The sequence below is a fragment of the Sorex fumeus genome, unplaced genomic scaffold (genome assembly GCF_029834395.1).
Source record: "Sorex fumeus unplaced genomic scaffold, SorFum_2.1 ptg000030l, whole genome shotgun sequence".
In the NCBI taxonomy this organism is placed as follows: domain Eukaryota; kingdom Metazoa; phylum Chordata; class Mammalia; order Eulipotyphla; family Soricidae; genus Sorex; species Sorex fumeus.
Genome location: NW_026606087.1, coordinates 10,640,257 through 10,668,074, shown reverse-complemented (window position 1 = coordinate 10,668,074; position 27,818 = coordinate 10,640,257). Strand labels below are relative to the sequence as shown.

At 45.2% G+C, this 27,818-nt stretch overlaps 1 protein-coding gene across 1 annotated transcript in view; it reads left to right on the top strand.

Moving 5' to 3' along the window:
• PPFIBP2 (PPFIA binding protein 2) overlaps positions 1-27,818 on the top strand; it is a 179,541-nt gene that overhangs the window by 88,788 nt on the left and 62,935 nt on the right. The window contains exons 4-5 of the mRNA XM_056116123.1: positions 15,257-15,349; positions 19,517-19,630. Coding sequence (XP_055972098.1) covers positions 15,257-15,349; positions 19,517-19,630 — 207 coding nt within the window. The remainder of the gene's footprint in view (positions 1-15,256; positions 15,350-19,516; positions 19,631-27,818) is intronic.

Here is a 27,818-nt window from a genome sequence, read left to right as displayed (position 1 = left end):
GGCCCCATATGGTGGTACATCTGCACTCGGGGACCACTACTGGCAATGAGCAGAGGTACGCTTGAAAGTGCCAGGGACTGAACCAGGGTCGATAGGATGTAAGGCAACCCCATATTGTAGCTCAGTATTATTTTTATAATTTTCAGGGTTTTTTATTTTTATAGATGACATTTTCAAGTTTCTGGAGACCAAGAAACCCAACTTGGTGTGTGAATGCTGTCTGAACTTGAACTAACCTCATAGACTTTGATATTTCCCTGGTGTCTGTCAGCTGCAATGCACTGGAAATTGATTTTCTGGATTTGATGAGCTCCCCTTGACCAGGCAGCCTGTAAATACTACACATTTCCTTTTGTTTTCTTCTCTTGCTAAAATGGCATCATCTGTGTTTTTAGTTTTGACTGAAAAAGGCCTACCCAAGATTATCCAGGTCTCACTAATATAGTGATGTTTTCACTGTCACTGCATTTTGAGGCAAGGAGCCATCATATACTTGATGTGATCTAACTAATGAGGAGAGATTATATGTTGTGGCCCAGACGCTGAGGGTAGTGGAATCCATAACTTATTAGAAGCTCAGAAAGACAAGTCCTTAGCCAAGATTCATATCTCAACATAGGAAAAAGAAGGGCAGTTATATTTTGAGGAACTCCAGGGTAGAAGCGCTGAGAAGTAGCTTTTTGGTTTTCTTTTTGTTTTCAAGTCATACTTGGCTTTCTCCTGACTATGCTTAGAGATTACTCTGGACTGTGTTTAGGGGGGATCACTCCTGGCAGGGCTTCAGAGACCATATGGGGCTCTGGGGACTGAACCTGGGTCAGATACATGTAAGGCAAGCACCCTACCCATGGTGCTATCTCTCCAGCCCACCCTGAGTCTACCCACGGTATTTTCTCTCCAGCCCACCCTGAGAAGTAACTTTGGGCTGTAACCAGGAGTGGTCACACTAAGCTGCCTACCTATAGATTTTCCCACACTCTGTGATTAAATACCATGGAACACCCCATCTGACCTTCACTCTACCTCCCTCAAACATTGTAAAATTAGTTCGTTTGTACAGCTAAGTGTAGAGTTCACTGGAGGCCTCCTGGGACGTGCTATTCAGGGCAAGCTGCGGTTACCTCCCCAAGGAGCCTCAAGAATGTCCCTGAACGTGTATGGAGCCTGGCAGTGCTCCTAGGGCTCTGCACGGCCTTTAGCCCCTGCATCAAGCACTCACGCCCATCAGCATTCTATGACACAGAGCCCATCATGACCATCTTGTGACCACTCTGCAGTGGAAGACATGCATGAACCAGCCTCATGCTTCTAACCACCCCCTGGAGTCAGGGGGATGAGCTCCAGGAGGCTGCCAGGGTGAGTGATGCTCACTTAATCACTTAACTTCCCGTTAGTCGGCGATTTGCTCGAGCGGGCGCCAGTAACGTCTCCATTTGTCCCTGTCGTGTGCTAGTGTAGCCTAATGGCATCTGTTCGCTCTGGGAACATGAAGAGCCTCAAACCGATCGTTCATGATCTTGATGAAGAAGTCTGACCATCTGGTAGGTGGGCGGCCATGCGGTCTTTTGACATCCTGTGGAATCCAGTCAGTAACAGCTCTAGTCCAGCGGTCGTCTTTAAATCTCATTATGTGACCAGCCCATCTGATTTTTGACACCTTGGCAAATGAGACAGCGTCCCTGATTCTTGATCGTCGACGGATGTCAGAACTCCGGATTCTTTCTCTCATTTGAGTGAAACGTGATATTCCAAGCATAGCTCTTTCTATTCTTCTTTGGGGGACCTGAATAGCGTTCTCATCTTGTTTGCGTAGGGCCCAGGTCTCTGAGGCATATGTTAATGCAGGAAGAACAGTGGAATCAAAGAGATGTGCCCGGAGCCAGAGGTTCTTCATCCTCTTAGCTATTTCTTCGACGTTCTTGAAGGCATTCCAAGCCGCTCTCTTCCTCCTGCGCAGCTCGGGTGCCAGGTCATTTGTCATGTTGACTTCTCGACCTAGGTACACATAGCTGTTGCATTTGGAGATGGTCGTTCCGTTGAGAGCAAATGGGGCATCAGGAACGAGGCTGTTTCTCATGAACATTGTCTTCGTAAGATTCAGCTGTGGTTCTACCTTTCCACACTCATGGTCAAAGTCGGCCAGCATTTGTGCTGCTTGGCTGATGTTCGGTGTTATTAAAACAATGTCATCAGCAAAGCGGAGGTGGTGTAGTTGCCGACCATCTATCTTCACTCCGATTCCTTCCCATTCCAGTCGTTGCATGATGTTCTCGAGGGTGGCACTGAAGAGTTTCGGTGAAATGGTATCATCCTGCCGCACCCCTCTCTTGACATCAATGATCACTTCTTTGTAGAATGGTGAGATCCTGATAGTGAATCCGCAATACAGCTCACGGAGGATCCTGATGTATTGGGCTTGAATGCCCTGATTGGCTAGGGCTTCAATGACCACTTCTGTTTCAACAGAATCAAAGCTATCTGTTGTGTATTCGATATGCCAAAACCAGTAACTACAACTGGTCTCATTCACCTGACCCTGAAGGCTTCACCAACATGGCAGCACTGGGAAGGATGAGAAAGGAGAGGCTGACAAAATCTCAAGGCTGACCTAGGCTGCCACAACGAAGGAAGACAAAAATGATCGTCTGAGTGATGCTCAATTCAACCCAAATTTGACCCAGCGTCTAGATTGGAACATAAATAACAGAGTTGGGTTTTATGGTTGGTCATTACTGGCTAATGAAGTTCTCGCCATCCTCGTTATTTGGTTTGGAGCCCAGTATACTCACAGGATATAGGAAAATGCTCCTAAGAGGGAATACTGTGGCTTTATAGATATGAGTCAAATGTGGGCATCATTTCAGGGACAATGGAAGCGTGAACATGTCCTCATCTGCTGGTGCCCCAGGCACGATTCCTGGGCACTTAGCTCACAGTAGGTTCTCTGTTGCCACTTGGGAATTTTTTTTTTCTTCTTCCCATCCTGAAAGAATTTTGGTTATTGTTCCTTGGTTTGTTTGTGCAGATTCTTATACGCTACATAAGCTTCCTGATCAGAAACATTGTTCCTTTTTGTTTTCTAGCACACAAAAAAGAGTGAGTTAATTAAAACTGTCAGAACAAGGAACGAATTTTGCTTCTCTCTGTACTTGGATCTTTTCATCTCAACAAAGACATTTAAATGATTTCCATATTTCCATGATCCTTCAAAGCCTCTTCATCTCACAGGGAGAAATTACTAGCACTAAAGAACACCCTGCACTGTCATTGTCTCGTGTGTGTGTGTGTGTCTGTGTGTGTGTGTGTATTGGTTGACCAGCCTGTGCTGGAGGGAGGCATGCTTTTCTCTATGTGAAGGAAGAGAAGCCTGAGAGGGGGGTGACATAGCTGAGATCACACCCAGTTAGCTCAGCTGCCTGCCCTCAGGAGAAGGCTGTGCCTGGGAGACACATAGGCTGTAGTTCTGTCACGGTCACGATCACAATCACGATTATCCTGTTGTTCGTCGATTGCCTTGAGCAGGCACCAATAACGTCTCCTTCATCCTAGCTCTGAGATTCTAAAAAGTGCCACATTCAAGGCTCTTTCAGGGTTAGGAGAATGAAACCCATCATTGTTATTGGTATTTGGCATATTGGGTATGCCACAGGGAGTTTGCCAGACTCTGCCAGTTAGGGCAGGTTACTTTCGGTAGCCTGCCAAGTTGTCCAAAGCAAGAATGAGATAATAAGATATCACGTGGCTGAGAATGTGGCCGCGCGCTTCTGGGAGCTGGGTTTTATACTCTCTGGGTCTTGGCCATTGATGAGATTATATGGCGCTGAGGGGCAGTTGGTAGGTGTGACCCCCACCTACAGGAAGATGGAGGATCTGGGTGGAGGATGCTCAGCCCCGATCCGAGCAGGCTTGGAGATCTCAGCCCCGGGACCCGCATGCCTTTGTTCCTCTGCCGTTACCTTCATGCGTGTGGAGAGTGGTCTCAGCATGGTTGTGGCTGGTTCTGGAGGTCTTCGGCTGCCGGGGTTCTGCTCGGGATGGGGAGGGAAACTCAACCCGCCCCCCTCCAAGGGGCCCCGGCGAGGACAGCCAGGCACGGGGGCAGGAGACTCTGTGCTGTTCTTTTCTGGGAGCTGGGTTTTATAGATTCTGGGTCTTGGCGGGGGTCACACCTACCAACTGCCCCTCAGAACCATGTAATCCCATCAACGGCCAAGTAGTTCTGTAGGTGAACATCAATCTTCTACCCTCTAGAGATCCCCAGCTTTGAGGTCTAGATGGGGGAAAGGCTGAGGAATAAAAAACCTGTAGTTCTGGGCTGCACAGACACTCCCCCAGGCACTTTCTACAGCTCCTAGACCTGGCTTCTGTACAGGTACGCAGGGCATTGCATTTGTTCAACACAAAATTTTAAAGGGTTGTTAAATGCTTTATGTCCTTACTATTGTTTACTCATTTCTTTTCTCCCTCTCACCCTCCCCTCTTTTATCTTTTTGGGTCATATCCAGCGATGCTCAGGGGTGATACTCCTGGCTCTGCACTCATGAATTACTCCTGGCGGTGCTTGGGGGACCATATGGGATGCCGGGGATTGAACTTGGGTCAGCCTCGTCAAGGCAAATGCCTTACCCACTGTACTATCACTCGGGCCCCTCACCCTTATTTCTTTTGGCTCCTTTTCAGCCTCTTGTTTATTTCTTTTTGGTAGGGGATGGTCCCACATCTGGTGGTGCTCAGGACTTACTCCTGGCCCAGCATTCAGGGATCACTCCTGCTGGCTCAGGGAATCATATGAAGTGCCAGGGATAGAACCCAGGTCATCCATGTGCAAGGCAAGCACCATACCCACTGTTATTATTGTGCAGGTCGTTCATTTTATTTTTTTTAACCCTCTCCTCAACCCCACTGTTGTACTCACAGATCTGTTGCAACTATCTGACCATCTAATTCTCCACCTTACTCTTTTTGGGATCAAAAAATGGAGGCTGTCAGTGCTGGACAAAATGCCACCCAGTTTACACACAAAGGAGACTGAGTGGTTTTTCCTCCAGTACATTCCACAGAAACACATCCTGTACTACCAAGTAGTTCTCCATCTGCCCTTGATGGTAATCCTTGCTTTAACTATAGTTGGCTCAGAACTGACAGCCTGTCCTAAAAATTACCAATTGAGTCAAGTCAAGCGAGGGTAGGCAAAATTCCTTTGTAATTCAGTACAACACATAAATAGGAGGGATTATTCATTAGAAGTCTTTCTCCAAAGGAATACTTTTTAGTCACTTGTTTGATTGTCCTTTGAGATAAATGCCAGGACTTTCAGTTGCAAGCAACAGAAAATTGATTTTGAAGTCAGGCAGGCAAAGTGGAGAAACAAAATGCCCTATCCTTGCCTTTAAACAGTTTGAATCAACAAGGAGAATGCCAATCTCTCTCTCTCTCTCTCTCTCTCTCTCTCTCTCTCTCTCTCTCTCTCTTTCTCTTTCTTTTTTTTTCTCTCTCTCTCTCTCTCTGTTTCTCCTCTCTGGCAGTCAGCAACATTTCCATGTTGGTTGCCTTCATAGCTGACTCCTATTGTTGATGGATTCTTCTACAGTAAGGGAGATAGTGGGGACCTAGTCACTGACAACCTCATAACCATCACAACCTCTTAGCCTCTTAACTACCACTCCCATCCTTTGTCTAGCCTCACCACTACTATCCTTTTATACCAAGTTAATAGATTTAAAGTAAGAATTTCAACTGGCCAGGCTTAGCTCACATGGCCCAGAATTGAGGATTGATGTAAGAAAACAGCATGCTCTCTTGTGCCACAAGGTAGTTATAATGTGAATGATCCCAGGATGTTCTGTTAGCATAGAAAGACAAGAAAGTCCAATAGGCAGAGTCAGAAAAATATTGTTTGTATCAGTGTTCCCATTCTCATCCCATCTCATCACCAGAGAGCAAGTGGGGAAATTGATTAATGTTAACAATTAATGTTAAGGTTTCTTTGTGGGCTTTAAGTGGCCTCCAACAATTTATCCCCCTACTTAAAATACACTGTCTCCGAAGATATATTGAAGCATGTTTGATTTCTTGAACATGCTAGTGTCCAGTTTTCAGAATTTGAGGAACTTACCAGCAGTAAACTCCTTACTCATTGATTCCTGTACACGAGGGCATAGGATTCTGTCTAGATTAGGCTAGTGTCTTTATATAGCCCCTCAGTCATGGCCTTCTTTTTAAGATGTCATTTATGAGAACCTTATTTATTCCTTTCTTTCTTTTGTGGTTGTTGCTGTTGCAGTGTCCAGGGCTCACACAGTTGGTGGTAGTTCTGGGTGGGAGGTCGCTGAGGGTCATACAGTGGCACCAAAGATCCCGAACAATAATCCCCACTGGGTTCACACTTGGTATGTGGGGAAGTGATGGAGATTAGACACAGCCTCAGGCCTGCAAGGCAGGTGCTTAATCCCAGAGGGCCCTGCATGACCCTTTAGGTAGAAACTGTCATGATGACATCTGCCTTCCCTGATGCAAACAGTTCTCTCTCCACCCAGTATTTTATTTATTTATTTATTGCTTTTTGGGTCACACCCAGGAATGCACAGGGGTTACTCCTGGTTCGTGCACTCAGGAATTACTCCTGGCCATGCTCAAGGGACCATATGGGATGCTGGGAATTGAACCCGGGTCAGGAGCAAGGCAAATGCCCTGCCCTACCCGCTGTGCTATCACTCCAGCCCCTCCACCCAGTATTCTAAACTGAGGGTGATCAACTCTTATAATCCACTCTGATTTCCAGGCTCCAACACCCTGCACAACTGTTACATCACCTGAAGCCCCTTTTATGAGGGAGAGTTTATGAATAGCCTCACAATAGGCTGCTCCTTGCTGCCGCTATGTCATAGTCCTGCCCTGGCCCATAGTGGATAGCAGTTTGGGTCACCTAGAAACAGACTTATTGCCCTTCAAGAATCAACGATGTCTCTGTTCCTGGGGACAGGACCTGGGGGAAGATATGATTAGCCCTCTGGGGCTGCTTTATATTTACTTCCCACAGCTCTAGGCTTTATTTATTTATTTATTTTTACGTAGGAGTACTGCTATTTATTCAGCCACTGATTAGCTGATTGAATTGTGCATGAACTCCACCTTACTTTTTTTTTCCATTTTTTATAATTTTATTTATTGAATCACCGTGAGAACAGTTACAAAGCTTTCGGGTCTAAGTCTCGGTCATACAATGAAACACCCGTACCTTCACCCGTGCTCATTCTCCACCACCAAAACCCCCAGTATACTCCCATCCCACACCCTCCCACTACCTGTGGGGCAGATGATTTCCACATTACTTTCTCTCTACTTTGATCACATTCAATATTTTGACACCAGACCCACCATTATTATTTGAGATTTTACCCCAACACTCAGAATACTCAGTAGACAATTTGTGTTCTCTTGCTGGTTATGAATAACATATGATGTCACGTAGCTGCAGTAGGGCCATGTGATTTTGAAGTTCCGAAATTTTAACACTTAAATCTGGAGGGATTTCTGCCAAAAGCCACTGGGTTTTGATATTTGCTCCTGAGTCTCTGGGATCATGGCCATTGAGCAGCTTGATCAGGAGCCAGAGAGGCCGTTTGTAGGCGATGACTTGGGGTCTCGTTGGGGTGGGGAGGACAAGCCCGCCTCCACTCCCATCCCATGAGGCTCAACAAGTTTTGTCACTGTGGGCCAAAGCCTGACTATCCAATGGCCTCTGGAAGATGACAGCCACCGAGCTGCCAGGCGGAAGCAGGCAGAGGGACAACACCCTTTCCCCCCTGGGGTGGCCCAGCAACAGTAACCTACTGTGTGGTCTGGACGCATTTCAGCCAAAAGCCGCTGGGTTTCGAGATTTGTTTCTGAGTCTCTGGGATCATGGCCATTAAGCAGCTTGATCAGGAACCAGAGAGGCCGTTCGTGGGCCATGACTTGGTCTCGTTGGAGTGGGGAGGACAGGCCCGGTTCCACCCCCATCCCATGAAGCCCAAAATGTCTCATCACTGAGGACCCAGACCTGACTGTCCAATGGCCTCTGGAGGATGATGGCCACTGAGCCGCCAAGGGGGAGCAGGCAGAGGGACAACACCCTTTCCCCCCTGGGGTGGCCCGGCAACAGTAACCTACTGTGTGGCCAACACGCATTTCTGCCAAAAGCTGCTGGGTTTTGAGATTTGTTTCTGAGTCTCTGGGATCATGGCCGTTAAGCAGCTTGATCAGGAGCCAGAGAGGCCGTTCATGGGCGATGACTTGGGGTCTCGTTGGGGTGGGGAGGACAGGTCCGGCTCCACCCTCATCCCGTGAGGCCCAACAAGTTTCGTCACTGCGGGTTCAAGCCTGACTGTCCAGTGGCCTCTGGAGGATGACAGCCACTGAGCTGCCAAGGGGGAGCAGGCGGAGTGACAGCACTCTTTTCTCCCTGGGGTGGCCCGGCGACAGTAACGTACTGTGGGGTCCGGACACATTTCTGCCAAAAGCCACTGGGTTTTGAGATTTGTTTCTGAGTCTCTGGGATCATGGCTGTTAAGCAGCTTGATCAGGAGCCAGAGAGGCCATTCGTGGGCGATGACTTGGGGTCTCATTGGGGTGGGGAGGACAGGACCAGCTCCACCCCCATCCCGTGAGGCCCTGCGTGTCTTGTCACTGGGGGCCCAAACCTGACTGTCCAGTGGCCTCTGAAGGATGGTGGCCACTAGGCCACCGGGGGGAACAGGACAAGGCACGAAACCTATTCCCACCTGGGTTGGCCTAGCACCAGTAACCTACTGCAGGGACCGGACGCATTTCTGCCAAAATCTGCTGGGTTTCGAGATTTGTTTCTGAGTCTCTGGGATCATGGCTATTAAGCCATTTGATCAGGAACCAGAGAGGCCATGCCTCCAATTATATAGCTGAGCCGGAGGTGGTTTGTGGGTGTGTTTCCCACATATGTAACTTTTGGCCGTTTACTTTCTTGGTAAATTTTGCCCCAAGTTTTTGGGGTCTGGCCAAAGGCACAGCAGCAATTTTGGGGTATCTGGAAGTCTGAAGGTACCATCAGGCTGCTGATGCACTCGCCTCACAGGTAGAGATTGACCTGGTAGCGGCACCATACCCCAGCTCTAGGCTTTAGAGCAAGATCATGCACCCAAGCCTTTGCCTGCATCTTGAAGACAAAACTATGATAAGGACAAAGGTGGTTTGGCTACAACAATCTGGCTAAATGTTTCAAGTGATTGATAATAAACAAATAAAAACTTCCTGATATGACTCAGTTCTGTGATACAAGTGAGGGTGTGATGTTTTTCTTATTTTTCTTTTTGTTTGTTTTTGGGTCACACTCAGCAGTGCTGAGTGGTTTCTCTTGATAAATCAGGATTTAACTGCACTTATGTCATATGGGATGCTGGGGACCAAACCCAGATTGTCCAAATGCAAGGCAAATGTCCTGCTTGCTGAACTATCTCTCTGGGCCGAGGAATGATTTCACTGTGACATTCTCTAATCAAGGTGCCAGAGGACACAGGCACAGGCATGCTAACGTACCTACCATTCTGCCTCCATAGTGAGCATTGATCTCCTGTGCTGCCCAATATTCCTAGGTAATTAATCTGAATTATGGAGTTAAGGACAATTGCTGTCTGCTGAAAGTTTAAATTACAGGGTTTATTTTTTACCTATCATATTTATAGAAATAACCACTGAAACAGAAGAGAAATTGATAAAATATATACATAGTATATGTAATATAATGCATACATATATTTCACCTTAGTACTGTAGTAGTTCACTGAATACATCTAGCTTAGAGGCTAACATTATTGATTAAAAATGACTTGCCCCTTATTTATATTCATCAGTGGATTGCTTGTAGAAATTTAGCATGGAACATCCTTCTGAGTTCAATTTGACCTTTTGTAGTGTCCTTCTGCTTTGGTTGTTTCTGGCTGATTGCCTGAATAGAGCGATGGGTGACCAACCATTGCTGATTTACCTTATAGGGTATGGACTTTCTGAGATCCCCTGAAACCTGGAATCATCACTCAAGGGCCTAGGCGTTTGATCTCAGCATTAATTCAAGACTTCTGTTCTTGGATAGCAATTCTAAACTGCAACTCTATTGCTAAAGTAGTAAGTGCAGCCTTTGACAAAGCAAGCTCTTTTCAAAGTAGGGCAGGTAGAGTGGTGTTCCAAGTCTCTTTTTAAAAGTATTGCCACAATTAGCATGCCAACCCCCTTCCCATAGTCACATGGTATTCTGTGATAAAAGGCATTTTATGATTAATCCAGGAATGACATCAGGAAGCAATTGTACCTGTTGCCCCATACTGGGATAAGGAGTATACATTTACTCACTGAACTGAATCTTCACCTTTGGCTGATGAATATTGGCATTCAGTAATATAATTCCAAAGTTCTTCTCTTTTTGGCTCTGTTCTCAGATGCTTTCTAGGTTCTTCCCTGAGCCACCTCCTCCTGGACTGCAATTTTCTTCTGTTTTGTTTTGTTTATGGGCGGGTGATGTTTAGGGGCTATTCCCAGAGGTGCTTGTGATGAAACCTGAGACTCCCTCATGCAGATAGGATCCTGTGCTCCAGGTCTTGGGCCCATTTTTCTAGTTCATGGCCTGAACCTAGCCCTCATGAGCAGTTTTTTTGTTTGCTTATTTTGGGGCCACACCCAGGGATGCTCAGGGCTTACTGGCTGTACACTTAGGAATTACTCCTTAGGAATTACTCCTGGCAGCCCTCGGAGGGCCACTATATGGATGCCAGAGATTGAACCTGGGACTGCCTTGTGCAAGGCAAGCGTCTTCCCTGCTGTACTGTCACTCCAGCCCCTAGAATGGTACTTTGAGGGGAGGGAAGGACCTTCCTGTCGAGGGTGTCAGTCTCCTCTGGGCCAGTGTGTCAGAGAGAGGATGTGACACTCAAGTCTGTTTGGGTGAGGGTGGGGATGATCCTAAATCCCACAGTTTAGACCCTCAGTGTTTCTCGATTTTAAAATGTATTTTCATCATGCAAGGAAATAAACATTTGTGTATGATGCCCAATTTAATTATAGTTAGAGCAAAATTTCTACCTTGGACAAACCCCTGGCAGGATTCCTCTGTGAAATAACCATCCATGTGGACTCAGAATTTTCAGACAGGAATTATAACATTAATTAGAAAAGTTCCCCTACCCCCACTTCTCTTTTTGGGTGTTCGTTAGGTGGGGGGACACACACCCTTGGCTCTGATGTTTGTGCAGGATCACACTCCTTTAGTGCTTGTCAGAGGACTGTCAGTTGGGGTGGCTGTGCGTATTATGGTTGGTGAGCTTCATACCTTAGGAGGGGGTGCTCCTGACCTAGGTGCTCCTGATCTAGGTGCTCCCGCAGCCTTATAACGTGACACTTGCTGGGGCTCTCACATGTCATTTCAATGCATGCATTCACCTAGGTACAGTGGCTGTAGCTTACGCACTGTTGAAGCTGAACTTCAGCATTGCAGGCACTGCACAGGGCGGGGCAGCCTTGGGGGTCAAATTCACAGTCTCAAGCTTTTCCTCTGAGTCATCCCCCAGGCCCTGGGATTGTTGAGTAGAGTTTTCCAGTGTCACACAGTCAAATTCTTTGGAACTTGATTTATTTTTTTTACTATCCAGTATGTTTTGTCCTTCTGTGATTATTCGTAGACATCTATATCCAATATTTAAATGCTACAAATTGTCTGTGCATGGATGTTTATTTCACCAATCCTCTGTGAATGAACATTTAGGTTCGTGCAATGTTTCACTGATATTTTAACTGACTTCACATATATCCCAGTATTATAAGCAAAGTTGGTACTCAGTCTTCTCAGCTATGCTCTAAATATACTGACTTACTACATGGTAACATGGGCAAACGATCTGTTTGTGCCTTATTAATACCCTCTGTGCCTCAGTGCCTTTATTAAATAAGCTGAAGAGTAGTTCCCATCCCACCAGCCTCTGGGAAAGAGGGAGTGAGCTGGTGTATGACAACTCTTTCTGCAGCCTTGGTGTGCATTGGTGCTACTTGCATGCTTGTGGTGCATTTGCAGCTCTGCCTGCACCATGCTGAGCTGGTCATCATGGAAATCTTTTGGCCTTTGGCTCATATTACCCATATTTTTAAAAATTTATTTGCAGGGGTGAGGGAGCATTTCACAGGAAGGTAGTGAGTTCTACAAGACTCTGCTTCTTTTTAAAAATTTTTTATGAAATACCGTGAGAAACAATTACAGACTTATACACTTTGATGATGACATTTCAGTCATACAGTGGTCAAGAACCCATCCCTTAGAATACTTATGCTTCTCCTCTGACTTTCTCCTAGATTTTCTTTCTGATTCCTTTCTGATCTGTCTCTTGACTCATTATACTTCCCTTTTGTTCATTGGCTGCTCAATAAAATAACAACAACAAAATACAGGCCACCAGTTCAGTGCTAAAGACCTGAGGATACTGCTCAGGCCCTGAGGTGCCAAGGACCACCTGGGTCATTGCAGGAAGTGCATAGAAACTACCAGTGCCACACCCAGCAGTGCTCAGGCCATCATGTGGTACCAGAGATCAAAGACGTGAGGCATGCAAAACACACACCTGTACAAAACACACAGCCCAGTACTGTCTCTGCTACCCTTAGCCTATTTTCAAACTCTATTTTAAAACAATCTGGCTTGCTCTTTAAGCCCATGTACCCTTGAATATATAGTTTCCCTCTCTGTCCATGCTTGCTTCTTAAAAAAATTTTTTTAATTGAATATCCATGAGATAGACCATTACAAAGCTGTTCATAATTGGGTCATACAATGGTCAGTACCTATCCCTCCACCAGTGTACATTTCCTACCACCAATGTCCCCTATTTCTCTATCATCATCCCCCAATATCCCACCCTTCCACCCCCACCCCAGCTTCCCTCTATGGGAGACACTTTCCTTCTTGTTCTCTCTCTTTCCTTTTTCTTTTGTGCATTATGGTTTGCAATACAGGTGCTAAGTGATCATGGTGCTCGTTCAGGGCATTCAGTATTTTTTTTTTTTTTTTTTGCTTTTTGGGTCACACCTGGCGATGCACAGGGGTTACTCCTGGCTCTGCATTCAGGAGTTACTCCTGGCGGTGCTCAGGGGACCATATGGGATGCTGGGAATCAAACCCAGGTCGGCCGTGTGCAAGGCAAACGCCCTACCCGCTGTGCTATCTCTCCAGCCCCGAGCATTAGTATTTTTACCGGGATGGTAAGGCTGGAGTAGCTTTTCAATTGAGTGACTGCCTTGGGGTGTGGATGTGACTTCTGAGTCTTCCGGAAGAACAGGGAGGTGGGGGGACATGCTTGCTTCTTGCTTGTTTCTTCAAGCTCCTGTTTATTTTGAACTTGTATTCCTTTCCTTCTTCCCCCTTTCACATCTAAGTGAGTTTCGTTTAATAAAAACTATCTTGCTTCACTTAAAAAAACAAGATCTACTGGTAGAAGTGTCTGGCCAAGGCGTTGGTGCTTTGTTGGCTTGCTGGAGTCTTGAGGAGATTTGTTTGGTTTCGCCTCTCTCGTTCAGCTCCTGCTTGGGCAGTGGCTGCTTCACAGAACCGCACTTGGGTGCTTGGGTCCCTTTCTAGTCCCTCACCCCTAAACATAGCCATCACATGAGTTCTTTCCCAGAGAAGCCTTTGAGTTATGATTAAGAATCATCTCCTTCCTTTCTTTGCTGGGTTCTGAGACAGTATTCTAGCCATAGCCTTGGAGACTAGTCAGAGAGCTTGACTAAGTGAGAACTGTGTTTGTTATTAACGGAGCAACCACCAATTGCCCTCATCAGACAGAAGCCCTTTGTGCTGGCCAAGGACCTTTGTTTGAGGTATGAAAGAGCTCTAAGAACAATGGACAAGATGCAGGAGTTTTATAGGAGGCAATGTTATGGCAGTCTGTGCCTGGCACAGTTGCCCTTGGAAATGGCTCTAGGCTTACCCCCTACCCCTTCACTTTCAGCATAGGGCCAGTCAGTGCTCTCTCACAGAAAAGGGGCCTGGTTGCAGAATGACCGGCCCTTTTTTCCATCCCAGGTCCCAGCCTGGCTCTGTCACCTGCCGTCAGGTGGGCATGGAGGTGGACAAGCGGGGTGCCTATTGTCAAGAGATGGGGTTGGAAGGCTCATTCTGAATGTTGGAATGTGGGGAGATGAACTTAGAGGGCACCAGTCCCAAGCCAGAATGCCGCCTCCCCTTTCTGCAGGCTTGAGTTGTGTTGGGGGAGGAGGGAACCGGCCCCCTAAGCACTGCAGCATGGGACCTCCAGCTTTGTCCAGATTGTGGTGACTGTCACTTCCCCATTCACCAGTTGGATCACCTTGTTCATGGCACAGAGCTCCAGAGGGCCTGCATGGGTCTCTCTCTGGTTTGGGCATCCATCAGCGTGAGAGGAGGGAGTGCAGGTGGCATTGGGCCAGCTTAGTGCCATCAGCAAGTACCTCCCTCCTCCCTGTCACAAGCAGGACAGACACACCCACAAGGGGATCCAAGCACAGCACCTGTCTCTAGCTCCGGGCATTTTCCGAGATGCCCGCCTTGTTCCTTCTGTGGAAAATCTCCCTTTTCTCACGGTGCCTGGATAATTTTCATTTCCCATGTTGTCCCAAGGCGTTAGAGATCTCTCTGATCATTCTCTGGGTTCTCCTCCGGGTGTTTCATCTTCACTGGCTTCTCTCAGCTTTTGTACTGCAGAAATACTTGCCAGTCTGGCTGCCAAGCCCTCCTGGAAGGGCCTGTGAGTTGATGAAGGGCCTCGCATGGCTCACTGTGTTGTGAGCCCGGAGCCCACCGGCCTCACTGCTGTCAGCTCAGGCTAGGCTCTGGAGCTTCCTGGAGATCCTGAGGCCCATGTGTGACAGGTGCTTGTGTCAGTCCTTGGTGAATGGTCAACTAGCCTGACCCCCCTCAGGGAAGACCCTTACTGCCGTTGTGCCTCCAGCCAAACCAGACTCAACACGTCTGATCACGTTGTGGTGTGTTCGAAGGCCTTTCTGGCCAAGGGTGAGGTTGCCGAGGGCTGATTCTGCCAATTCTCCAGGCACACCTAACAGCGGCATCTGGTCTTCCTTGTAGTAATTTTGAAATCCTGCATTTTCTTGCTTTAGTAACTAGTTTTGCCCATATGTTCAGCAAAACTGTCCTCAAAAATTGTATACTTCACTGGGAAACTGGTCAGATGTCTTCCTAACCTTTTAAAATATATTTTGTTCCCTTCTCCTTTAGTCCCAGGTAAATCCCCATGGTGCTGCTAGTAATGAAACTTACCAGGAACGTTTGGCGCGCCTAGAAGGAGATAAGGAGTCCCTCATTTTACAGGTGGGTACTTTTTGGTGGGAACCAGCTTATCTTGTTGCCTTCAACTCTGTCGCTGCCCTAGGTGAGAGGGAAGGGCAAGGAGTTTTCTCTATTGGATTCCTATTCCCAAAGTCTATGTTTACAAAAAGATTTTTTTTCCCCCCTGAAACAAAGTAAAAGTAACTGGGGATGTAATTTAACTCTGACATTGGCTTTTGGGAACTGCAAATGCATTCATTTATCTTTCACATGCAAGCCCACCCCCCACCCCCCATACACATGCACTCACACACACTCACACACATACACACACACACACACACACACACACACACCTGCCTCCATGCATTGCAGGCTTTGTGGGCAGACTGGTTAATGGGGCCCTGTCCTCCAGGAGCATGGAATCTTGCAGAGAAAAAGAAGATAAGATGTGGCCTCAAGTCACTAGTGAAACAGAGCCATGAGTGATAAGTGCCTAAGGGCGAGTGGGAACCAGTGGATTGACAGGCTGCATCTAGACGATTCCTTGAGTCCAAATCCCCCAGAGCTGTTAGCATGGGCTAGCAAACCTCTGGAGACTCTCTTGGTCTGAAGAGAGGGATGCCAGACTCTTTTCACCTCTTTGCAAACTTTGCTCCTTGCTTGAACATAGAGTTGAACATTTTTATGGGTAAGCTGTCAGTGAGCACACAGCGCGTCCTGGCTCTTAAGTGCAAAAAGCAAGGGTCAAGCACCTATGTGCAGTAAATACTGTGATGGACACTTTGGAGACCATGAAGATTGTCCTAGCTTCTTACAAAACATGAATGGTGGAGACGAGACTGGTAGTGGAATGGGAGAGGGGGGCAGTCAGGGTTCTGTAATTCTTCCCTGGCAGGATTTTAGTTTGGGAACTAGAGTTAATAGGCTATATCGTGTTCATCTTTTCCTTTCTATTTTACCTTATTTCTCTCATTAATTTCACTCTATTTTATGAATGCAAGAGTAATAGACGTTTTATAGAGCCCAATGAATATTTTTACGTTTTTACCTTCGTCCTGCCCTTAATTGCCCAGGTGCACAATTACACAATTTCTCTTTCTAACCTTGAATCAACTCCCCTTTATAGACTTTTTTTTTATAGACTTTTTTATTAAAAAGAAATACTCAAATTGTACAGGATTATCTTCCATAACTGATTTTAGAATCTGGGATGCAGCAGAGAAAACTTAAGTTCCTCTTCTCCCAGAGCTACCATTCATATATGCATCGATACTAAACCAATGTATAAAATTTTTCAGATGGCCACAAATATTGTGTTAAAAAATAGGATAAGGACTGTGTAGTCAAGGAAGTCTTCCCTGATAGAACAGACCCAAAGAAATCCAGGTAAGGAGCTATATGAATGCCCAGAGAGGTACATTCTAGATCAAGAGGTGGTTGGCCAATACTCTGTAGGTATAATTGTGCATGGCATGTGGGAATCACAGCCAAGGACTCCATGGCTAGAGCTGGTGGCCCTGGAGAAACTCAGTGGAAACTGCCCTCAGACAGGTAACAACGTAGATCTTCTAGCATATGATAGTGCAGACCTTTTACAGTGTAATTTGAAACTCCATCGCAATGACATGACTTACAATAAGACGTTTCAATTTAGAATTTTTTGAACCAGGAACCATCTTGACTGAAATAACAGTTCTACTTTACTTAAGGATTTATAATTTAATAAAGAAATTCTATGTTATAATGTTCTTTTGTTATTATATTTTTTATTCAAAATATTTAAGTAAGCCTAACACAGTTGGGAAGCAGTGTTTACCAACAAAGTCAGAAATGGTTTCTTAATGGTTTCTATGCTGCAAGGAGCTTGTGAATATACTACAGGTAGTTAACAAATATAAGTTTCTCTTCTGTGATTTCCCCTGCTCTCCAGTGGCTCCATTGCACTGGTTAGATAGAACCTCAGCATGGAAGACCCTCTTGTTTTTACTCACATGGCAGCTCAGTGGAATGGATTGGAGTTCATGGCCCAGCATGTTTTCCTGGGTCTATTTAAAGAAGAGTAAGACATTACATATGACAATTTGTTTCTAGATTAAAAACAGAACAATGGGAAAACTATGTCTTCATTAGATTGTTACTTCTTAAGGCAGAGATTTCTATATTTCAGGAGCCAGAAAGATAGTACAGCAGGGAGGGCACTTGCCTTGCATGTGGCTGACCTGGGTTTGTCCCCGGCACCCCATATATAATCCCCGAAGCCTGCCAGGAGTGAGTGCAGAGCCAGGAGTAAGCCTTGAGTTGTGCTGGTGTAGTCCAAAAACAAAACAAGATTGTTTTCATATTTTTATATTTTCCTCATACCTAGTCTCACTTAGTCATGTTAGGGGCCCCAAAAATACTTATTTTTATTGAGTAAAGGTCACATTCTAGAATCTTTATACATCTTGTCTCAGTTTTGTGCACTTCTCCACTTACAATTTGTAGAGTGAATCGGAGCTTACAAGGACCCCCCAGTGTGTGTGTCTTCAGTTTTATATGTTACTGAGTTCTGAGGTGTGGGTGCTGGGGAACCTGTATTAATCCTCCAAGAGGTGCCCCAAGGCATGGTATAAACTATACATGTTAATCCTCATAATAAGATTAACCATAAAACATTCTACCCAAACTAGAAACTATGGAACCCAAGAAGTAAAGGTCTCCCCAAGAACACAGCCTGTTGAAAGTAGAATTAGTAGCTGAAAAGGTCAAGATTGTTGATAGTGACGGGCAACAGGGTTAAACACAAACAAAAAGCCACAAAATTTGCTGTTAAAAATGAGCCTCATTGATAGAATCCACCTCCTTGGCGATTATAATTGAAATGTTAACTCACCATGCATCAACTCCAGGAATGTGTTTTAATAATGCATTCATCACTTGGGAACATAAAAATGAGAAGCTTGAAGCAGCCACATTTATTTAGATTAGTTCCTTCATAAGAAGAAGCTTTATAATTCATGAAGTTTATTTACTCACATTATTAAATATTGGCTGGAGCGATAGCACAGCGGGTAGGGCGTTCGCCTTACAAGCGGCCAACATGGCCGACCCGAGTTCGATTCCTCCGCCCCTCTCGGAGAGCCCGGCAAGCTACCGAGAGTATTCGATATGCCAGACACAGTAACAACAAAGTCTCCAATGGAGACGTTACTGGGCCCGCTCGAGCAAATCGATGATCAACGGGAGGGCCTTTACTTTACTTTACTATATTCACATTAACTCTAATTCCTTTGCAGACTGAAAAGTAGCATTGGCTTATCTGCATGAAAATGGCAGTGGCAACCACTGGGTAGAGGCCAAAAGGAATTTCGTTTATCCATCATTGATTATTTGGGTGAAATCACCCTGTCTCCTTTTTTTCACTTTCTTTCTTTCAAGTCCGTATTGATGAAAGAAAGGATCCTGGAGCAGTTAATAGAGAAGGCTAAGAAAATATCTTCATCCCTATAAAAGATGTTGTTTAAATGACTTTTTGCTCTAATGGGTTTTTATGGCTTGATTAATTCCAACAGACATTCTCAAGTGTTCTTCAGAGGGAAACTCTCCCCCTGCCACTGAGTGCGCAATGTGGCTTGTGTGTATTTATGACTTAGACTCATGTTTTGGCCTGCGAAGCACCAGATCTCTCTGAGCCAAGTTTTGTCAGTGCTAATACATGCCCTTTACATCCTACATTCCTTAATTGCTTCAGAACACTCACCTGATAGGTGAGCACTCCTCACACCCTTATGAGAGAAGGAAAGTCATTGGTTAGTTTCTGCAGAAGTTTGGATTGCTCTTCCACGTGAGGTGGCAGAGAAGTCCTGGCAAGCCAGCTGAGATATGCCTTCAGGTCGGGACTACTGTGCACTCTTTGAGAGGCGAAAGGAGCAAGAGTCCAGCCCAGGGCAGCTATCTTGACTGCTGGGTGTTTTCCTCTTGAGTCTGTCAAGAGCAGGAAACCAAAGTCCTTCAGGTAGTGGCCGAAACTCCCTGACCAGGTAAGAAAATACTGCAGTTTTGTTTATCTGAGACACTCCTCTCCCCACCTGCCACCCACCCTAAAGCAAAGCCTTGTTTCTTAAGAATTAGTGTTGTGCTTTCCCAGCTCACCTCTTTTAGTGAGACACCTTTCTTGCAATATGCACATACCCTAATTCTCCACCTTTGCTTTTACTTTCCTGACAGGTGAGTGTCCTCACAGACCAAGTGGAAGCTCAAGGAGAGAAGATTCGGGACCTGGAAGTGTGTCTGGAAGGGCACCAGGTGAAGCTCAATGCCGCGGAAGAGATGCTACAACAGGTAAGGGCAGTGTGGCCAGTGGTCCTCGGGTTTTTGGAGTGTTCACAGTCATATGCTTAAATCCCTTTCTGGGTTCCGGCTTCCAGCGCCCGCTGCTCGCTTTCCCCTCCTGCCTGCAGGGAGGACAGGCCGGTCAACGTGTGTTTATCCAGCCAGTGAAACCGGCCTGAACACTGAGAGTCGCAGAACTGGAGGAGGGCAGGGCAGGGCTGGCCTGAGAGGAAGAACTTGTTGGGCAGGTTAGACTATTCCCAGGGCACCTTCCCCAGGCCTGGTTGGAAAAGGAGCGCCTTGTTGGCACCGACTGTCTCTCTCCTCTTATCGCATGAACCACAGTTTTCCATGGTGTCTGGATTTAGAAAGTCAGCTGGTAAGCTGACTTGGTTTCTTCTTTCCCTTCGCACTCCCTTCCTCTCTCTCTGCCTAGTCTTCCTGAGAAAATGTTTGACATTTTAATTATGAAGAGATCATTAAAGTGGAAAAGAAAATGAGCGGCTCTCTCAGTCAAATCAATCTTTCAATATCTTCTTTGTTCCTTTTGGTCCTCCTTGTCATTGCCTGTTCATAAACTTTGCAAAACTAGTCACACCAGAGGCACAATGGTACAATTAAGATTTTATGTGCTTAACGCCACAGAGTTCTTGTGTGTGTGTGTATGTGTGTTTTGAGTTTTGCTGTCGTCTCTAGATTTCTTAGTGAAGGTATTAAAATGGACAAATTGTTCTACTCTTTAGTTGTTTGACCCTGAGGTGAACAAGGAGTTGCAGTTTGGGGATAGATGTGTGGAGAATTTTTGTCAAAAGCCTTTTTAGAATCAATTGACGTTAACTCGAAAGTATATCTTATGAAATCTATGAATATTCCAGTTGATAGATTTCTTTAGCTTGACACATTCTGCATTGCCAGTCATTTGGAAATATTAAACATGTGTGACTTTTTTACTTCATATCTCTTCCCAGAGCATGCAATTTAAAGGTACTCACTAATTATTTAAAAAACAAATGTAAGTCCCTTCAGTTGAGTAAGCTTAGCTCCATGATGGTTTATAATATTTCTCATAGAGCTCTAAAGTTTATTTTTTTTACTGCCATGACCAGTATAAAATTCTAATGGTTTCTCTACAGAATGTATAGTGATGAAGCAAATTCTGAATATGATCTTTGGTCTTGGGAGATAGGCCTTAGTTTCCAGGTGTTTCTTACTTTTGTTTGAGAGCATTTGAGTTCATATTTGTATGCAAATATATTTATAAAAGCTAGTTCCAACAACTCAGAGGCAGTTATCTTTCCAATGCTAATTAATAAATTGCAACACTCTTGTCTTCATTTGATATTTTAATTTAATTTGTGTATTTTTTCTCTTGCTCATCCTATTCCTTGAAAATCTGAGAAGCAGAGTTCAGTCCCTTTTTTTTAATGATCTATTTTTTAGAAATTCAATTCTTCCTTTGTGGACCTCCAGAAAAGTCTTAATTTTTTTTTTTTAATTCCTCATGCAGCCATGGAGGAAATGTTTTCTTTAGTGTGGGAAATAACATACAACATTGTCATTTCAAGATACTGTTTTGGGGCAGAGATGAGAGAAGGAGGTGATGGAGTACTGTTTGAAAAAACCCAAGAAGAAACTAAGAAAATTTGTGTGGGGACCGGAGTGATAGTAAAGCAGGTAGGGTGGTTACCTTGCATGTGGCCAACCTGAGTTCGATCCCTAATATCCTATATGGTCCCCTGAGTACCACCAAGAGTTATTCCTAGTGCAGAGCCAGGGATAACCCCCCGAGCATCGCCGGGTGTGGCTCAAAAGCAAACAAAATTTGTGTAGAAGGGAACATGTCTGCATGTCTGGGTAGTTTTGTGAAGGATGACGTTCAGGAAGGCAGCACCTTTGAGGTCCTGAGGTCAAAGGGCAGTCGCATAATAATGCCTGTGCTTTATATGACTACTTCCTGCCTTCTTCTTTAGGTCAACCTGGAGTCTTAGCACCAACAGGGAAGGTGGTGTTGTCTTCAAAGCGTTATACCATAGACTGACATTTAGACTTTGAACAGTCTTAAGCTTAATTGCTCTTTTTATTCTACTAATTGTAAATCTTCTTTCCTGTGTGTAATGAGTGAGGTAGCAGAAATGTGATTTATGTGTGCTATGTCTTGGCTTGTGTGTGTGTGTGTGTGTGTGTGTGTGTGTGTGTGTGTGTGTGTGTATTGAATAGGAAAGTCCTGCTCTATGCTTAAGGTTTGTCTCAGGATGTACTGGGAAACCAGTGCAGTGTAAAGGATTCAACTGAGATTAGCTGTCTGTATAACAAGTGCCTTAACCTCAGTACTATCTCTTTGGTTTCTATTTTGTAATCTGGTAGTTCTTATTGCTCCCTTTGAGATTTAAACATCTTCCTAGGTTTAACGAAGATATTTATATGCCCGTAGCTTTCACAGTTTTCTCAGCCTTTTAAGGGTATATAGTAAGAAATGTGTAATTTTTTTTCTTGAGAAATTCTGAGTTCAAGTCATTGGTCACATTTAAGCTTGAGTTCATACTCATCAGGGTTTGGTGATGCCTGAGCTTGAGATTTTGAGGTTCTGAGCTCCAGATCCCAAGACAATATTTTGCTGTGCATGCACATACTTGTCTTTGAAATCTGCTTGATCTCTTTGAAAAAGCTCTTAATAAATGATTTCACCACAGTGCTAATGTGATGCCATCCAGATTGGGTTACGTATGTTTGCGTTCTCTGCATAGGGCTAGGCAGAAGCTTGCAGGGTATGACCATCAATCTTGGATGCCTGACAGGACTCTTGCCTTCTGTTGGTATGAGCAAGATTACTCATGGTCCTGAGGCAGAGAATGGAAGCAAACAATCTCCTTTTTCCACCAACTTTTGGAGACTAGCCTATTTCAGTCCTGGGCTCAGTCACCCTGTGCTCCAAGGCCTGAGATGCTCTGAACCAGTCCTTTCTCGGTCACCATGTGTTCGCTGGCTCCCTAGTGATATAGTTTCTCTTGGCTTTCCCCTCATCCTCCACCTTTTTTCAGGTCTTTGGGCCATCCTGGAAGGTGCTTCAGGCTTACCTCTGAGTCTGCTTCAGGTTCACTCCTGGAAGCCTCAGGGAACCATTAAGGGTGCCGGGACTGAAACTATGTCAGCTGCACTATTACTTAAGCCCTGGGGTCTGATGCTTTTGATAACTCTGCACACAGGGTCCATCCAGTCTACAGGAAGCAGCTGCTACTCTCCTCTAACGAACTGCCCTAGTAGACCCAATGTTTCTACGTAATTCATTTTTCACCAAAACTTGAATATCCAGATTTTAGGTTTATTTACTGATTAAATCTGAAATTTCAGAACACCGATTGGCCAGCTAATTTAAATGAAAAAAGAAAAGAAAAAATATATCACATCATGCATACTTTCAAATCAACACTGGCCCACAAACCCCTAAACTTTGCACTTTCTTTTCTTTCTCCACTGATGAAATCACACTGGAGGGCCATAAGGAAACCTATAATAGCCTAGCCCCAAATCTTTGCTAGTCTGAGCTCCAAACCCCATAGAGAGATTCTCTGCCCATGGACAATGTCAGCTTCCATCCAGGAGCCCAAAGGTGGCAGGGGGAGTTAGTTCCCCACTAGATTCAAGTCCGTTTCCCCTGCTCAGTGCTGTTCTTACATCTCCTATACATTTTCTACTATATGCTAACCCATCTGCCCTCCAGAAAGAGAGACTATGAAGACTATGAAGACATTTGGTTTAGAACAAACAAGCTAGAACTGAACAGAGTCAGCTCAGAGGCAGCCCCAATGGTGGCGTGTTTAAGGCAAAATATTTCTTGTGTGCTGCTCTCCACAGAGAGCAGAATGGGAAGGGGCAGGTTCAGACATCTCTGGGACTCTCTGTGGAAGCAGCTACTCAGATACAGTCTCAGATTCCCTGAGTTTGCCTAGTTTCTTTGGAGGACTTTCCTCCTTAGGAAGCCACATTTCTCAAGAAATGCACAGGTGAGGGCATGGAGTGATAGCACAGAAGGTAGGGCGTTTGCCTTGCATGCGGCTGACCCAGGTTTGATTCCTAGCATTCCATATGGTCCCCTGAGCACCGCCAGGAGTAAATCTTGAGTGCACGAGCCAGGAGTAAACCCTGTGCATTGCTGGGTGTGACCAAAAGAAAAAAAATGCACAGGTGAGTCTTCCAGGAATCACAATTGGACTCAGTTTTTGCTGGTCTGTGAGCACCTGCGCCTGGATGCAGGCTCACAGTGCCAAGTCTTACTCCCATTCTGCAGTAGGTCACTGCATTTCCCAGCTGTGTCTCTGAGGGATGCACATGGAACTTTCTGCTCCTTAGGCCTCAGAGAGCACCCCAGGAAGATAGGAGTTCATTAGCAGCCTCTTTGTTCAGACCAAGATGGCAGCAAAATCAGTGTCACAGGAACAGTTTCCCATCATTCCAGATGTGTTTGAGGTTCCTGGTGGTTTATGCATTGAACCGAGTTCTCTGGGGTTTGGTAGGTTCTTCCACTGTGAGCTTCTATGTCCTTTTCTCCTTGACCCTCTCCTATGGTGTTGGTTTCAGGGCAAAAACTGGTGCTGCTCACTGAATAACAGGTTTATACAGAGCTGGCTGGTAAGTGGAGCACTTTCCAGTCATTTGCATATGCACTCGGTATCACAAGCAGAAACCAAATTCAGTGCCCCAGATTAGGTTGGACAGGGCTGGGCAGCTGAGCGGCAAGCAGAAAAGGATATGAATCTCCTTATGAGGGTACGGAGAGCCCGGCAAGCTACCGAGAGTATTCGATATGCCAGACACAGTAACAACAAAGTCTCCAATGGAGACGTTACTGGGCCCGCTCGAGCAAATCGACGATCAACGGGAGGACCTTTACTTTACTTTTACTTACTATGAGGGTACAGCCAGCTTTGGGGAAACCTCAAGGACACCAGAGTCTCTTTCCTCCCTCCCACCTGACCCAGAGGCATTAGACAATTTGCAGTGTTTTGGCTGCTTTTTAAGTGGGATTTAGAAAGCCAACACATTGAAGGGATTTGGAGTCCGTTTTTGGTGGCTTCCACACTTAGTGTGGGTCTGGGAAAGTCATTGGACCTGTATTTTCATTTGTGAAGAATGAAGATGGGAATGTGGCCTCTATTTCCAGCTTCCTGAGCTAAGTTACTTATTTCAGTCTTCTTAAAACTAAGCTATGCCCAGGATTATTCATCATGTTAGTTTTAAAAGTTTATATACCTATCTGAAGATAGAGGTTTTTTTAAAAAAATTTTACTTTATTGACTTATCATTGATTCACAATTTTGTGTAATTCTAGATTAGCTCTATTCATCCATATATGTGTAGGTGTCAGCATTTCCATAATAAGAGAGATCTATACCAAATATAAGGTTAAAAAAGAAACATAGTAAGGAATAACAAATGGCAAAAGAACTGAAGATTTTATTATTATTATTATTATTATTATTATTGCTTTTTTGGGGTCACACCCTGCAATGCACAGGGGTTACTCCAGGCTCATGCACTCAGGTATTACCCCTGGTAGTGCTCAGGGAACCATATGGGATGCTGGGAATTGAATCCAGATTGACTGTGTGCAAGGCAAACGCCCTACCTGCTGTGCCATTGCTCCAGCCCCAGAACTGAACGTTTTATCTACAGAACTGAGCTATGTGGGCGGAGGGCGGGGTCCTAAGGACCTAAGGTGGAGAGAAATGGGCTTTCTTGTGTGTGGTATCGGAATGATGTATCCATGAAAAGTGTAATTACAGTATTATAAATCCTGGTGCCTCAACAAAACTGAAATGGCATGCAAGTGGTCAACAGAACTCAAAATACAGAGCAGAGGACTTGGGAGCTGACTAAGTTCTGGCCCTGGAGTTCTGAAGTTTGGTGGGGAAACTGTGCCCAGTGTGTCAAGGTAACCAAGCCAGTCAGCGCCTGCTGATAATCTCTTAAGAGCACCTTGAAAAGAGGTTGTTCTCTCAGAAATAATCCTAACCACATTGTTGTATGAGCCTGTGGGAGCACAAGTCTGTCTGATGAGGCATGACCCTTGGGTCATAAGTGAGGAAAATTTGGCAATCATGCCCTAAAACTTCCTCCGGGAAACTCAGGAGGCAGAAATAACTGCTTCTTTCAAGGCTGTCTCATTTGATGTTGGATTTCCAGACCACAGAGTGTAGGCACTTACCAACTTTTGATAGAGAAGGGGACTGAGGGTTGAGAGATGAGGCTTACTTAGCAGGGAAGAGTCTGGGTTCCAGACTGCTGGCTCTGCACAGTGTTGATGTGTGAGAGGCCTGGGCTGACGGCTTCCAAGGGCAAAGGGACACATTTTTCCTTTTATGCTTTTCCATGGCCCGTTCTTTCTTTCTGGTTTCAGATTGCCAGTCTGACTCCAGCCCTCAGCCATTGGTCAGTCCCTCCCTGGGTCATATTCCACACTAAAACAGGGGCTAATTGCTTCAAGATGTGGTTCTTTTAGGAGAAAGTAAGTTGAAAGGCAAATTCGTTGTTTTTTTTTTTTTTTATCAACTTCAGTCAGAAACTGAGCTCTGGAAAAAGGAAATGATGGGTTTTTCTGAGAGGCAAGCTTTGTTTTTCATCTCCAAGAAAGATGTAGTTGTCCTTTGGGAAGAGGTTAATGGTTATGGCAAAATGAGAAAGATGGGGGATGATTCCTCCCCCCCCCCCCCCCCCCCCACTGTTCTTTGCCTCAAGTTTCATTAACCCAGTTTCATGGTCCTTCCTGGTAAAGTAAACAAACCACTGTAACCCAGTTTTGTGGTCCTTCCTGGTTAAAAAACAAACGACTGACCCAACCTTCTTTCCCATCCCCTCTTCATTCCACTCTCATTTATACAGGCAACCTTGAAAGAATTGGGAGAGCAAAAGTCAGGGCTGCTTATGCAACCTTTGCCCCTTTCCTCCTACTTCTGTCTCCCCCCTCCCCCCGCCCAGATAGGATGGTAGATGCACAGTTGCAAACTATTTATCATAGGATTCACCCTGCAGTTCACAGCCTAGCTTTGGTGCTTCACACAAATTGAGCTAGGTGTCCCAAAATGCTTTCTTAAAGGATACAATGAAACACCAGCAAAGGAGTTGGAGAAGAGAAAAAGATTAGGCCAAAAAAAAGGGGGGGGGGATGGAGTGTCAAGTACTAACTTACACTGATGAGTCTATAAAAGGTGAGTTGGTGGAGAGCCCCCAAAAAGGTGTCAGGTATACTAGAAAGTGTGGACTTTGCTTCTTAGAACCAGAATTGCTTGTGTACCCTGTATGAGAGAGGCGGAAGTCAGGTCTCACGCATACTGACATGTTGTAGAGAAATGATAGGAAGATAAGGAGGAAGGTTAAATTTTTTAGAACTTCTCTGTAAAGAGGAACTGGAGGGCATAAGGGTTCACTCACAGCACCCACCCACACTTGTCTAATAAGAGTACCTGGGAATTGAAGGTAGTAGCATGAAGTTAGGCAAGACCAAAAGGCATGCTCTTTTGAATGTCAGAATTTGATTATGTTTATAATTGGAGGAATGGGAACTGAGAGCAAGGGAGAGAATAAATGTCTTTCACATGATTAGTTGTCCAATCCTGAGTAGCACAGTTGTTGGTGGGAACTTGGCTAAAGGCAGCTCAGAGGTGAGAGAAACCCAGGACTATCTGGTTTGGCACGGGTCTGAGTTAAAGCTAGCAGGAGAAGTGGAACTAGGATGCAGGAAGAATAAAGCCCAGACTACTGGTTAACCTGGGGTTAGCCTAAAGGTTCATCAAGCAGTGTGAGGATGGTGGGAAGAGTTTAAAGGCAGAAAAGGGCAGTACCAGGCAGTTAGGTTAGAGGAGGTTAGGTTAGAGGAGGCAACCCCGAAGGAAATTCTGGAAGCCTGTGTCCATGAACTATGTTTATAATGGACACAGAAATGGGAAATGGGTTCTTCAAGATGAAACAATCTGGCCATGGAGATTCTTATGCACTTGTCTCAGACTCATCTTGCAAAGAAGGGGTGGTTTTGCTTTCTTTCAAATAGGGATTTAAAAGATATGAGTAAGAGATGATTCTGGGAAACTTTGAAATAGGATATAAATTCAATAAATGACAAGACGATACTGAGTAACTATGCAGAGAGATTATTTGAGGAGAATAAGGAAGCAAGGTGGGGCTTAGGGCTTGAGGAGATTAGAAG